The 15,201-nt window shown below is 45.4% G+C and overlaps 1 protein-coding gene across 2 annotated transcripts in view; it reads right to left on the minus strand.

Annotated features, from left to right (window-relative positions):
• DOCK1 (dedicator of cytokinesis 1) overlaps positions 1 to 15,201 on the minus strand; it is a 466,830-nt gene that overhangs the window by 83,938 nt on the left and 367,691 nt on the right. For both annotated transcript variants that reach the window (XM_073240131.1, XM_073240130.1), the window contains exons 31-32: positions 11,556 to 11,656; positions 3,514 to 3,572 (exon numbers count right to left, since the gene is read on the minus strand). In XM_073240131.1, the coding sequence (XP_073096232.1) occupies positions 3,514 to 3,572; positions 11,556 to 11,656 (160 nt within the window). The remainder of the gene's footprint in view (positions 1 to 3,513; positions 3,573 to 11,555; positions 11,657 to 15,201) is intronic.

Consider the following 15,201-nt stretch of genomic DNA (forward strand, 5'->3'; position numbering starts at 1 on the left):
ACTTGTTATTTTGTGCTTTTTATTCATAGTACCCATCCTAACAGGTGTGAGGTGACACCTCACTGTGGTTTTCATTTGCGTTTCCATGATGATTACTGATGGCGAGTACCTTTTCATGTATCTGTTGGCCATTTGTATTTCTTTTTTGGAACATTGTCTATTCAAATCCTTTGCCTATTTTTAACTGGTTATTTGTTCTTTGCTATTGAATTGTAGGAGTTCCTTATATACTTTGATTTGAACCTCTTATCAGATACAGGGTTCAAAAATATTTTCGTCCATTCCATAGGTTAACTTTTCATTTTGTTGATTGTTTCCTTTACTGTACAGAAGCTTTTCCACTTGATGTAGTTTTACTTGTCTGTTTTTTTGCTGTAATTTCGAAGAAATCAGGCTAAGACCAATGTCAAACAGCTTTTCAGGCCTATGTTTAAGTGATGTTTAAGTCTTCAGTTCATTATGAGTTGATTTTTGTTTATGATATAAGATAAAAGTCCAATTTCATTCTTTTACACATGGATATTCAGATTGCACAACACTATTCTATCCCTTCCCCATTGTATATTCTTGGCTCCCTTGTCAAAAATCAGTTTATTATATATGCATGGACTTATTTCTGAGCTTTCTATTCTGTTCCCTTTGTCCATATGTCCGTCTTTGTGCCAGTACTATAGTGTTTTGATTCCTGTAGGCATGTAATATAGTTTGAGGTCAGGAAGTATGATGCCTTCATCTGTGTTCTCCTTTATCAATACTGTGTAGTTTTCAGTGTACAAGTCTTTCACTTCCTTAGTTAAGTTCATTCCTAAGTATTTCACTCATTTTGATTATAAATGAGATTGTTATCTTAATTTTCTTTTCAAATAGTTTGCTATTAGTATATATACAAATGTAACTGATTTCTGTTTGTTGATATTGTATTTTGCAACTTTTCTCGATTTGTTTATTAGGTCTAAAAGGTTTTCTTGGTGGAGTCTTCAGTGTTTTCTACATAAAAGATCATGTCATCTGCAAATAGAGATGATTTTAATTCTTCCTTTCCTTTCTGGATGCCTTTTATTACTTTTTCTTGCCTGATTGCTTTGGTTAGGACTTCTAGTACTATGTTGCATAGCATCCTTGTCTTTTTCCAGACCTTATAGAAAAGTTTTCAGTTTTTTACCACTGAGTATGATATTAGCTGTGGGCTTGTCATCTATAGTCTTAATGTTATTCTATACCTATTTTGTGCAGTTTTTATTATGAAAGAATGAATTTCTTCATATGTTTTTTCTGCATTTATTGAGATAATCATATGATTTTTATACTTCATTCTGTTAATATAGTATATAAGTTTTATTGATTTACCTATGTTGAACCATCCTTGCACCTGAGGAATAAATCCATCTTGAACACTGTGTATGAATGATCCTTTTATGTGCTGTTGAATTCAGTTTGCTAGTATTTTGTTGAGGACTTTTTCAACTATGTTCATCAGAGATAGGAGCCTATAGTTTTCTTTTCTCATAGTGTCTTTGTCTGACTTAAGAAAATGAGTTTGGAAGTATTCTCTTGAATGTTTTGCAACAGTTTGAGAAGGACTGACATTAGTTCTTCTTTAAATATTGTGTAGAATTCACCAGTGAAGTTACAAATGTTTGATTACTCATTACTGGTTATTTGTTTATATTTTCTATTTCTCCATAATTCAATTTTGATAGGTTGTATGTTTCTAGGAATTTAGCCATTTGTTCTGGGTTTCCAACTTGCTGATATAGAATTGTTCACAGTAATTTCTTATGATACTTTTTATTTCTGTGGTATCTAAAATTTCCTTTTTGATTTTATTTACTTAAGTATACTCTCCTAGTTAATACAGCTATGGATTTGTCAGTTTTGTTTATCATGTAAACTAACTCCTAGTTTTGACAAATTTTTCTATTGTTTTACTATTCTCTATTTCACTTATTTCTGCTCTAATCTATATTATTTTCTTCTTTCTATTGACATTAATCTTAGTTTGTTTTTCTTTCTCTACTTTCTAAAAGTGTAAAATTAGCTTGTCTGAGATATTTCTTCATTAGTAAAATCAACAAGACAGACCAAATGGACCTAACAGATACATGTAGAAGATTCAACCTAACAGCAGCAGAATAACATTTTTCTAAAGTGCACATGGAATATTCTTCAGGATACATCACACATAAAAGAATTATTAAAAAATTTAAGGAGACTGAAATCATAGTAGCTATCTTTTCCAATTACAATGAAATGCAATTATCATTAACAGAGGGAAAATTAGAAAATTCACAAATAGTGGAAATGAAAAGGCATGCTCCTGTGCAAGCAATGAAGTCAAAGAAGAAATCACAAAGAAAATAAGACAATATCTTGAGACAAATGGAAATGGAAATAAAACATAGCAAAAGTTATGAAATGCAGGAAAAGCAGTGGAAGAAAATTTATACTGACAAATGCATAAGCTAATTTCTTATCTTAAAAATACTCATCTGTTTGTTTTATTGCCCTTGTCTAGCTTGGATTAATACTTAGTCTACAGGCACAGACCTGATCATCTACATTTGCCCTCTTACAGCACTCAACTATGTTTTCTTGTTTTCTACCTTTATCTTGCATCTACCTACCACTTCAGCATGTTATTAAAAATAAAAATAATAATAATAATAATAAGGGAGAAATGTGGGATTCACATATAAATCAAGTATAAAAATCAAACAAATAATCATAATTGACCTGATTGTTTATAGGTCATAATGCGTGATCAAAACCGAAAGTTTCTGTGATGACTGCCCTTGCACTGTTCACCATGTAAGAACTTATTCACTATGTAAGAACTTGTTCACCATGTAAGAGCTTGTTCGTTATGCTTCAGAAGATTGGAGACTGTTGAGAATTAGGCATGGGGTCGATTAATGATTGTGCATTGAGTCCCCTATCACAGAATTTTATTGTTGTTAACAACCATATGATCAATAAATATGAGAGATGCCCTCTAAAAAAAAAAAGAAAAAACAAACAAACAAACAAAAATACTCATCTGCTGTAATTTTGATTTTACAAGCATGTTACGCTACCACCACCTGGTAACAGTTTACCCAAAGATAAGGTCCAGCATTGAGCAGGTGAAAAAACCGTTTCAAAGGTAGCATATGTGAAACTGAATACAGTAAGTGATGGCATGTGCAACAGTAGAAGGAGCTATATTGTTTGGTGCATGAAAAACCTAGGGAATGTTAGTGATACCCAAGAGGAAAGGCGTTCCAAGGCAGAGCTGTCTTTGCCTGACTCAAGAGGACACTATTGGTTTTTCCATTTGCCCAACCAATCAGATTTTCTTCCCTTTACTTTGGTCTCCTACCTCTTATTTATCAAAAATCTTATTATTGTTCTTGCTCTCCGAGAAACAGAAGCAATTCAGGTTAAGATGCCCCAACAACGACAACCAGGGCCAATGTCATCACCCACCACAGATTCTAGATATTCACCATGATGCCTGAAATCCCCGCTACTCACCAAGGTTGTACCACATGTCTCGGATTTCGAAACCAATCTGTCTCCTCATATCTCCATACCTGAAAACCAGGGAAAGGAAAAACACTGAGTGACTCTGCAGAGCATTTGAAAATCAGACTTGGATTATTTTTAAGTGCAATTAAAGTCTCCCATTGTTGAGACAAATAAATAGAGTCTCAAAGCTTCCACTTCTTTTTCTAACCAAAAGGTATCGAAGGAGGAAGAATCCAGCCCGAGGGATTCTCACTTCATCACTACAGATTATGTAACATCCTTTCCTCTGTGGAAGCATAAGGGAAGATGGTAGAGAATAATGAAAGTATTTTTCTTTCTTCAATCTCTAATAACAAGGGAAAGAGAACCTGGCTCTTTGGCCTAAGGGGGAGATTGTTTCCATGCATGTTTGTTAGCATCGAGGCCCTGCAGACACAAAATGATACCTTACAACCCTGCTCAAAATAAGCAGTTTTCTCATGTTAAAATTAAGCCCTAGAGTCCACAGTCATAGCAGGGCAGGCTCTTCCACGTATCTCCCATTCCTCTTCAGCATTTTCAATGGCTTAATGCAAGAAGATGTCAACCAATATTCCCCTATTTTTGTTTTTTATTTTTTATCAGCGAAAATAAATGCTAATTTTCCTCCCACTGGGTCAGCAGAGGAGGTGTGTGTTTCGTGAGTAAACAAAATTTGATGCTTCAGAAGATAAACTTTTATTAGTTTGTGAGCAATTTAACTTTTTCCTTTATTGCCTAAGGAAAAAGCTGATTATATTAAAAATAATAATTTGCAAAATTATCCTACAGGATTATAGTTTAGCAGCTGTGGCATCAAGCCTGCTCCATTCGTTCTCATGTCAGCTGATGTGGAAAGGAAATCTCTGATTACAGACAACTGAGTAGCACCTCTTAGAGCAAAGATCCTGGCTGATAAGTCAATCACCACAGCCACTACCACTTTATAAAAGTCTCCAGTGTCCTAATTACCTGTCTGTCACTTATGGCAGGAAAGGGCTATAATCTCTGATCCTCTCAACCAGAGAAGATGAAACCCACCTCGCAGGCTCCCTCCCAGAAGTTAACCTTGGGGACACCACTGCTGTACAGGTGTCACAGCCCACAACCTGAGAGAGACCGAAAGGGGAGTATGATGAGCCCGTTCCTAGGAGGACAAACTAGCCCCCTGAGGTAATGTATTACCTTCAGCCCAGCCCAGCCCACCGACCAGTGGAGGCTGACACAGTAAATTCAGTGAGTGGGAAGGGGATCTCAGGCATGGAAGGCACCCACCACGAATCCCAGAGGGGAGAGGCTGCCCACCCTCAGTGGAAACTCACCAGCAGCAGAGCTGCAGGATCCGAGTTTGTTGGTGACAGGAGAGGACCCTCCAATGTCCAACCGCACCCCAGACTGCCCAAGGTGTACACGATCAGAGAACCATCAAGTCAGGCATCTTTACGCGGCCTGTAGATCTTGTTCCCTAATTTCCATTCTACTCTGCAAATGACGAAGTGGTTCCAGCAGCTGCTGCTGCCCAGGCCTGGAGAGGATGCGGTTGGCTGGCTGTGTGGTGACCCAGGAGACTGGCATCTTCTCACATTTACCAGGGGACAACGATCGTGGGGGGTAAACCGTGCTTCCTCCCACTGGTGAGGCTCTCCTGAGTGGGGGGATGAGGTGCCTCTCAGAGGAGTGGGTGTCGGGTGTGGTGGGGAACAGACCATCACTGGGAAGACTAGAGAACGCCAACACCCCCAGGCCCTGCCAATGTGTGCTCCCACCTCAGCACACCAGGGTGGCCAGTGACCTGAAGTCAACTGACTCAAGCTTTGAATACTCTCCCAACAACCAACTGATTCCTTCTCATTCCAGGATAACATCTGGGAAAAAAATAAGAATGGCTGACCCTGGGTAGTTTGGGTCATTCAGGAGTGACCCAGTGCCTCATGACCTGCAGTGATTTGCCATTTCCCCAGAGCTGGAGTTGACTCCTGGACGCAAGGACACCCACATGGAGGGGTGAGCCAGGCTCTCACCATTCAGCCCCCTCCCCACCCCTTGAGGTGCAGATGGAGGGTGAGGGCCTCTGCGTGTCTGATTTCCATCTTTCACGTACACTTTCCTGTCTTGTATCTGGAAAACAACATGCCTTTGCAGCATGTGGGAACGGGAGGTTCCACAGCTCTGAAAGCACGTTCCTCATAGGAATCAGGCCTATTGGATAAAGGTGCTAAAATGCTGTTTTCATAGTCAAATAAGACAAAGGTGCTCCGGGGCCTGAACAGAGGTAAAAAGAGAAGGAGCTACAAGGTAAAGTGCAAGACCGACTATCCCTGCTTGAGAGACTGATCTTTCCTTTAGTTGTAATAAAAAGGCAGCTTTGATGAATCTACAACACATCTCAGAGTAATCCCCACATAGAATTACAGCTGGCACCAGAGCTCAGGAGGGACTCCCTGACCATGTGCACCTTTTTCCTGAGGAGGAAAATGGAAGCAATAATGGAGAATGTGTGGGCTAATGCTCATTATCTGGAAACAGAATTCCAGGCCTGGTGGAAACCTCAGACGTCATAACAAAATTCATCTCTACTGATGTATAGTTGAGGGAACTGAACTAGTCCTAGAAGCTAAAAAGAGGACTTGGCTGAGGTCACAGGCAAGGAGACAAGAGATGCCAAGTCTTCAGACTCCAGAACCTGAGTTCTGCCCCCTCGAGGGCACACCTGAGGACCGGCAAGTGTGCACGTCTGTGATGTCACAGCACAGCATTGCGTGACATCTCCCCAAGAGCACTTGTTTCATTTGAATCTGGCCGTAAGACTATGAGTTGAGCATGAAGACCTCGTCGTAGCCTTCTTTCCACTGAAGAAGCAGAGATTCCTGGTGGGGAACCGAGGTGCCCGGCTTCACAGAACCAGAGCAGCATGGGGCAGTTACGTGGTACTTCCCACATTCCCAGCTCGCCCTGCCCACCTGGAAGGTGAAAGAGCTCCTTCAAACTTGAAGGGGGCCCCCAGGAGGCAGCCTTTCCGCAGCCCAAGCAGATCAAAGATCTCACACCCAGTTCTGTAACTAAGACCTAAAATGGAGTGAATCTGGTCTCTGAGGCCTTATCTCAGTACCTGGTTCCTTCACCCCAAGAAGCAGAAAACCCATGTCCACCAGAGACAGCCCAGGCTTGGGGGTAAGGCTTACCAGAGCCCAAATCTAAGCACACTGGGCAAGTTATCTGGCCTCTCTGACCCTCAGTCTCTTCATCTATAGTACTGGGGTAATGACGCATGATTGCGTGGTGCTTGTCTCCCAGGCTCTTTGAGAATGAAAGGGATGATGCCCCCACCTGTCCTAGCGGGCACTCAACCCAGGCTAAGTCCTTCCTTAGGAGGCTCAGACTAGGGCTCATCACAGCATCCCCCTCATGTCTGCAGGGGTCATTTAGATGGATTCGTTCAGTGGGCATTATTCATTGATTTGTTAATTAGTGAATACTTACTGGAGGCTAGGCATAGAGATAATATGGGAATATTAATATTAATGTGGAGAAGAGACAAGATCCACAGGTCTTGCGGGCCTATCAGTGTGACATTAGAGATGGACAATAAACAAATAATCACACAAGATGCACACATATATGTGCATACTGTACTTTTATGAAGGCTGTGGTGATGGCTCTTTAGGAAAAACAGGAAGAGAGAAAAGATTTAGCAGTGGATCCAGGCTGGCTGTGGTCGTTCTTGGGGAGAGTAACATTTGTCCTAAGATTTGCAGAAGGTGAGTATGGACCAAAGCAGGCAGTGTGTCTGGAAGACAGAGAGCCTGCTCCTTCCCCTTAAAAATGCAAGGGAGATGTGCTGTGAACAAAGCTGCAGAGACAGGTTTTTTTAAAGTACTTTTTTAGGTTTCAAAAACTTTTGAAGAAAAACATTTTGTTTTACTAAGCACTTCCTGTGCATTTTTCCACTTGTATGCACATAAATAAACATGTACACATTTTTTAATGAAATAATACTTAACCTTACTAGCTTCAGTAAACTGATGCTTTCTTACACTCACACTAGGACACAAAGTTTCTTACAAACTGTAATGGTCAACCAGGCTGCTAACCAAAAGTCAGCACTTCTACATATGACTCCTAGGTCTTGGGCCCCAATAATGTGAAAGCCTAGGGTGGAGATGGAGAGAAGTAATGGTCAGGATAAACATGCCATTGACATCTCTGTCCTCCGTGGAGAGTCACCAGCACCAAGGATGCCTCAAGTCTGAGTCAGTTAAATTTTCTTACTATGGACTTTGATTCCTAGTGGTTATTTATTTTATTGCTCATTAGCAAATCTTATACTCATTTTGCATCTGACCTAATCAGTGCTCGGAATGGTAGAACCTATTCTTTTGTGTTACTCCCATGCACTTTGGGAAATGTCTTTGGAATGAGTATCTTAATTAGCTCCCCAACCTAGGTCATCAGGAGGGCAAAGAGCTTAACAGGAGGACATAAACAGGCAGATCTTCTGATACTGGAACTTTCTATTGTTTTGAGCCACAATAATGTCAGCCAGGCAGACATAAGGAGCTGCAGGGCAGGCAGAGAGGAAGACAGGGCCAGGCACGGCGTGAGGGGGACGCTGGAGGTGGAGTTCCACGGTGAAGCCCTTACTCAGGTGCACTTAGTGGGATTCTGGAACCCTAAAGCAGTGAATGGGCCCCAAGAGACAAGCAGGGGCTCCTGCGTGGGCATAGAACCACCCCACTTTCACATCCTATGAGCTTTCCCTCTAGAAAAAAACACAGAACTATACCAGCTGTGCTTTCAGTCAGCACCCAGGCATTTGCTCAGACCATGGGATCACTGCCCATAGCACTGGGCTTCACACCCTGCCCCAAGCCCTCCAGGCCCAGCTACTCACTTGAACTTCAACAACACAGCACATCTCTGCGTTTAGAGTGGGCCAGGCCCTTTGGGACTCAATGTCCCCTTTTGGGACTGGATGTTTGTTGACACTGGGCTCGGACAGTCAACCTCACACACTGCTCCTCCTCCTCCGCCCCCCAACCTGGAAGTCCACCCTCTCGGAGGCCTCTGGCTCCCTTCTGGCTGGTCCCCTGGGGAACCAGTTAGGGCCATCAGCTGCCAGGGCACCAGTGAGCACTTACCCTCTGTCCTGCCTGAAGGGTTCAGCCTCGGGCAAGTTCACTACGGATTCAGTGAGACTGAGAAATGACAACAGAACATGCTTCGGGTAAAAGAGTTTATACCCGGCTTTATTCTCCTGGTTATAGGTCAAGCACTAGAATCCAGCCTGCACCCAGCAGTCTGCAGGTCTCTGATCGTCCTTGTCTCTGCCTGGCCCAGAGCACTGGGAGAAGCTCTCTATATAGTGACTCAGTCAATAATAGCTCATTGCCTACAGGCATGGAAGCAGTAGCCTAGCAGCAGGCCAGTTACATCGTCAAGTAGTTTAGATCCTGGCTGCAGGAACTTCCACTTTCCCCACACCCTCCAACTGTTACTATGTTTGCATATCTACCTCCCCCCAGACTGGGAGCTTCTTATCTCTGGGTCCCTAGCACCAGGGCTCTGGCCTGACTGAGCAATGAGCAGGCACTCAATCCATTTTTACTAGCGCAATTTTAAGCAAATCAAAACATTTATAGGCACTGGGTGTGTCTAGAAAATTTAAGCATTTGGGGAGGACATTTTCAGATATTTCTTATGCAGTTTTGCTATTTAGAAAGAAAGCTGCACATTGACTATAACATGTCTGTGGTATAGCAGGAGACGTGAAGACAACAACATACAAGGTGGACTGCCATACGTTAGCCACACAGTCTCACAAGTCTCAGAGGACACTTTCTGCTCGGTCACCTGTCCTGGCCACACACTAAGTCTGTGCCCCCGGAACAGGCCCCTCAGACTACACAGGGGGGGAGGCTGCCCTGCCAGAGCCTTGTCAAGACAACTTCTAACATGCTTGGGGTTTTCCCTTGGGGAATCCATGAGAAAATTTCAAAAGGAAAATCCAGTCTCTTATCACCACGGTTGTGAGAGACAGAATACAAAGAGCCCACTTCAGAAGCCCGGCGGGATCTGGAAGGGAGACACCAGCTGGCCATGCTTAATTTTCCTTGGCTCTGAAGCCTCTGAACCCACATGGCTATGTGGGAGCAAAAGTCTTCTTTGGCGGCAAAGGCCCTGTGTGGTTAATGCATTTATTGATGCTCCTTAAGCTTGGACTGCTAACAGGCCAACAAGAGAAAGAACCCGGGGCACAGCTTGCCCGCCCTGGCCTGGAGATGCTCAGCCTCAAATTGTTTTACTCTGAAAACCGTGAGGGAGATGCCAGTTTTTTCAAGGCAGATTTCTGGTTTAAATTCACTTTTCCCACAAGCAAATCTAAGGGTTGGATGGCCACATGCTGGGCAAAGAACGGGTTCTGCCGTTAGCTGGAGCAGGGCTGGATGTCAACCTCACTCCAGTGAGCCCTGCACACACGTGGGCAGATGAATCCACCTGCTGTGGATGGGGTTGGTCTCCTGCAGGACGGGTAACCAGGGGGCTGCGTTTCCAGGCTAGCTGTGGATGAGCGGTGCTGAGTTCTCAGAATGTGCTGGTTAACACCGTTTCACTACAACAGTTCCCATCATGAGAGCATTTAAACAAGGACAGCACCAGCCATGAGTAGCCACCCTGAATTTCACCCAAGGGATGTAAATTTGGCCAAGTGGAGGAACCCCTGTTGAGCCAGTACCAAGAAAGTGCCCGAGGAAGTCTGTCTGGAGCAAAGGCTAGTGATAAACCCCGTGGTGGCTCCAAGGAGGCAGGCCACTTGCTGCACACCTTCCCAGCAGGTAGCAATGGGCACCCACTTTGCCAACCCATCCTGATACATTCCATTTTTCCAAATTGTGAACACGTATCTGTAGTAATGGCCAACAGACTGGAGTCACTCAGCTGGGGAAGCCGGAAGGAAAGAGGTCAGGTGAGGGCTGACTTTCATGTAGATGACACAGAGGAAAGCAGTTAAGGTTCTAAAAGCAGCCCAGCTGAAACCCTTGGGCTCTGTACCGCCTGGATGAGAATGCCTGGGTGTGTGACACGGGCCACACAACTTGTTCACAGGGCTCCACCTTCCTCCTCTGGCAAACAAGGATAATAAGACAACCAAATGAATTGTTTCATTTTGGTTTTAATGATTCTAGGTGAAAAATGCACAGGACGTGCTTAGAAGTTGCTGGCACATGGTACATGTTCAAATATTTGCTGAAACAAGTCTTAGTCTCCAGGGATAATGTGCTTCCAGTGCGGCCTGCACGTGAGCTAGACACTCACAGAATACAAGAAGGGCTGAGCAGCTGCCACCTTCTGAGACGCTCTCTGGAATCTCTAACCTCAGTGAGTGGCACAAGCCTGGCAAAGCCTTGGAACAGACGACTGATTACAGAGGTATGACGAAAAGACAAGCAGGGACCGATGACTGGGCAACCGAGCAGTTGGAGAACTCGGGCAAGAGTGCCTCTGAATAGGGCACTCAGAGAGAGATCAGTGAGACTGGCAGAAGAGAGGAGGCAAGACCCTCGGGGCACCTAAAGACTGGAAGGAAACCTAGGCAAGAGCTCTTTTCTTTCACTGGACCTGGAGCAGTGCAGCAGGCAGAGCCGAGGGAGCCGGGCCCTGAGTGCCTCCTGCAGCTTACCTCGGAGGAAGCCCTCCTCGGAGCAGCTCTTGCAGCGAACAGGAGAACGCCATGTGGAATGACCCCAGAATGGGGCACAGCAAAAGCAATTATCTCCCCAAACACCCATTCTGTGGGGTGCTAATGGTCTTGAAGTACACCAACTTTGAAACCACCAGAATGAATCCTGCAATTTCAGATCTTGATTCATGGGTTAGAAAAGGCAATCCCGGATTCATGATTCGAGACCACCCTTTCATTACACCGTGATTACATCTCAATTTGTACCAAGTTGGCTTAGAGACTGCCGGTAAATTATGCTAATAGAGTTGCAGGCACCTGCCTGTAATTTTGGGGCTGGACTAAGACTTACTTGTTAAGGATTTTGGCTCTCTTAGCACTTGAAAAATTCTCCAGTTGCAAGGACTCTTGTGTGAGAAAAGCCACAGCCAGGTGAAAGTAGTTGTTCCACAGCTGAAACCAAAAAGGGAGACAGTCTCAGGCGTCGGGTGGTCGGACATTCGGTCTCAGCAACACTCGGACGCATTTCTCATGTGCCCAGCACACATTCCCAGAATGTCTGAAAAACCACCACACTCCAAGTACAAACTGCTGACCAGCCTGCCTGCGGACTGGCTCAGGACGGAGCGTGGGCTCTGAGCTCCCCGCACACGTGCCCAAGCCCCAGCTCTGCCACTTCTCAGGCAACTAACCTAACCACGTGCCGCGGTGCCCTCGGAGGTAAAAGGGGAATTTCATTAGTACCGACTTCACAGTATTGCTGGGGATCAAATGAACAACCACACTCAGACTTTCCAGCGGTGCTGCGTGTGTGGATAAGCATGAACTGAATGCTGCCTGCCTCTTTCTCTTCCTGCATTGCGGAGCCCCTTACTAAAGAGTCTAGGTATCTTTAAGATTTATTATTTTGTCTGATACTAAAAACATATATAAAGGCTAGACAATGAAGGAGAACAGTTGTACAACTAACAAACATTTTATATTTCAAGGATTTACAGACTCTACATGGCTTAAAAGGCAGTTTACTATGAAACAATCTTGTCGTCAAGCTCGGCCCGTGGCAGCTCTGTGTATCTGGACAGTAACATGGACATGCAGCTAGAGAAGCATTTTTCAACAAAACATGTTATGCCGAGTAGGTTCCCAAAGGACAGATACTCCCTGGTCATGGTCGTGTTTGAGACCAGGTCAAGACAACGAAAATGAAGGAAGACCTCTTGGCTCCAAGTGGGGATGTTTTGCTGGCTTGTGGGGGCTCCACAAATGGCACTGCTGTGGCAGGAAACCTGGGACTCCCTTTGGGCTCTGTCGTTTCCTGCTTCCCATCAATCAGCAATGAAATACCTCCCAAATCCAGCCACTTGCCCTGCCCTGGGGCTGCAGCCCTGTCTGGGTCAGCAGCCTCTCCTCCCAGCCCAAGACAGCCTGCTTCTGGTCTCTGGCCTCCTCCCTCCCAAACCCCCAGTTCACAGTGCAGCCAGAGGGCGCTGGCCCCAAAAGAAGGGGCCACACCGCAGCGTGACTCCCCTCAAGAATGCCCCATCCCCTCTGACACTGCAGGTGAGATGCCCGCCTCCCCTGGCACAGCCTTTCCACCCACCCTCTGCACCCGGCCTTCCCATCAGTGCCTTGAACTGATGCTCAACCTGCCCGTGGGCCTTTGCAGAAGGATGCTGTCCCCGTCACCGAGTCATGGCACACCTGAGCCAGCTGTGCTCACCCTGACAGAACCTCGGTCTGTCCCTACCTACAGTGACACTCGGTCACCCTCCCAGTGCATTGTTGGCCTGCCTTAATCGGCCCCTCTACGCCCCACGATGCAGTGGGGTGGGGAGGGACCCCGTGTCTGGCATGAGCCTGGCACAGCGTGAGCAATCCACCAATAATAATCAATCATGGAGGGAGGAACCTATGGGGATTTATCAAATGCAATGTTAAAATCTGTGGACATTTCTGGCCAACTGGAAGGCAGTGCTGAGCACTTCACAGAGGCCACCGAGAGGGGAAGCCGATTCTGAGTCTCTGTGGCATCCCCAGACCATCTGAGTAAACCAATAAAATTGTAACTTTTATTGTTAATTAGTCTTGCTGTCTACCACAATTACTATTACACAAGTTACCAAGTGATAGGAAAGAGTCTCAATTAAGAAGAAAAAAACAGGTGTGGCCATTTCCCTACTGGAAAGGTAAACAGAATCTCTGAGAACTAAGAACCAAGGCCGTGCGAGGGCGGAAGCCGCTAGACACTGGTGCTACTTTAAGAGACCAAGCAGGTAAGAAAGGAGATACATTCCCTGTGCGGTGACAGTGCGTGTCACCCAGGACAAAGGGCAAGGGAGTGCAAGCACATTGAGAGTGGGCGTTCTGTTTCACCGGGACAGAAAGGCAAGGCTTCCAAATACATGTTGGTAATAGCTATTCTTTGGGGAGAAGTCACATGAGCTCAGTCAGTGCACTGTAACACCAAACACACCTCTGTGGACCTCTTCTTGGGGTCGCTTTCACCTGATCCTGCTGCCAAGGGGCAGCACGGAAGGCTTGGAGCAGGGCAGGGGACAGAGACAAGTGGGCGACAACCCCCTAGGAGCTGCACCGAGGGGCGTGAGTCGGTCCTTTACAGACACTCCTCAACTGCTCGTTCTGGGACCAGGGGACATTTTGGGGGAACTTCTGCTGCTCCCAGTGGGAAAGAGCCTCGATAGAGTTTCCACCACACATCCCAGCTTGACGACACCTTCAAAGTTCTTTAGAGGAAAGTTGTGGGTCTTGGTTTTCTCGTGTACAAAGCAGTGATAATGTTCATTACATCCAATGAGATAGTGGCAGAGTTACATAAAAATCAGGTGTTAACCGTAGTGATCTGTGAAGTATAAGTGGAAATTTTCAAGCGTGGATGTAAGTCAGAGTGTGCTGGGCTTCCGTTTATCCAATAGTTCATGACCTGGGCAGCCCCACTGGTGATAGAGCAGCTCATGTGCATGCCGCAGGCCAAACCAGGTACGTGCTGTGCTCCCAGGTGAGGCAGATGCAGGGTCTTCCTTTGGGCCTCCCTGACCGAGGGCCACACTCTTTCACATCCCTCCGAGACGTCTCTTTTAACCCCTTTTATGGTAAAAGCCTGGCTTGGGTTATCTAATACCAGCTGCTGCTTCTGCTTTTGAAACTGACACCTCGCAGCAGGGCCGCCTGACTCCCGGCAAGGCCCTCTTTGCGGCAGCACCGGTCAGAAGCACTGGCCACTTCTGGGTGCATCCTGAGATTCACAGGCACACAGCCAGAGCAGGCTCCAGAATGCCCTCTTTGCGGCAGCACTGGTCAGAAGCACTGGCCACTTCTGGGTGCATCCTGAGATTCACAGGCACACAGCCAGAGCAGGCTCCAGAATGAATTTTACTGTGTCCCTGCTGCCTACAAAAAACATCAACCGTAGCCTGAATGCCAGCATCACCAACGCCCTCTTCCTTCTCTTTGGTCACAGGACAGGATGCTGAGCCAGACATCTAAGCACCTGGCCCTGAGAGACAGCAGTGGGAACACTGTGCCCAAATGCCCCGAGGCCCTGCCCACCTGGAGGCTGCACTCCTAGCTGGACAGCGGGAGCGTAAGGGTGGGGAGGGGTCCCTCATATTTTGCCCAATGTGCTAATTTACAGTGTGTGTTTTATAGTGAGAATGTATCTGTATTTGAGGACATGTGAGAATAAGCATTAAGCAGAAAAAATGATAGGAAGTTAAAACTTGAGAAAAGATAATATTTATAGAAATATAGTACCTGATATATTATTACATACTTATATTCTATAATGCTGATAGACATTTAAAATTTTTTAAATACGGGTATAGTCACCTCAGAACTTTAATGTGAGTATCACACTACCTCTGAATTTTCGGAAGACAATGCAAAAGGGGAACTGGAAGGACATCTAATTTCTGTCAGCTGGTAACACTTTTGAGCTGGATCACCCATTGTGTATACATAAGTCCTTCAAGTTCCTTCTC

Source organism: Manis javanica, chromosome 7, assembly GCF_040802235.1.
Source record: "Manis javanica isolate MJ-LG chromosome 7, MJ_LKY, whole genome shotgun sequence".
NCBI lineage: Eukaryota > Metazoa > Chordata > Mammalia > Pholidota > Manidae > Manis > Manis javanica.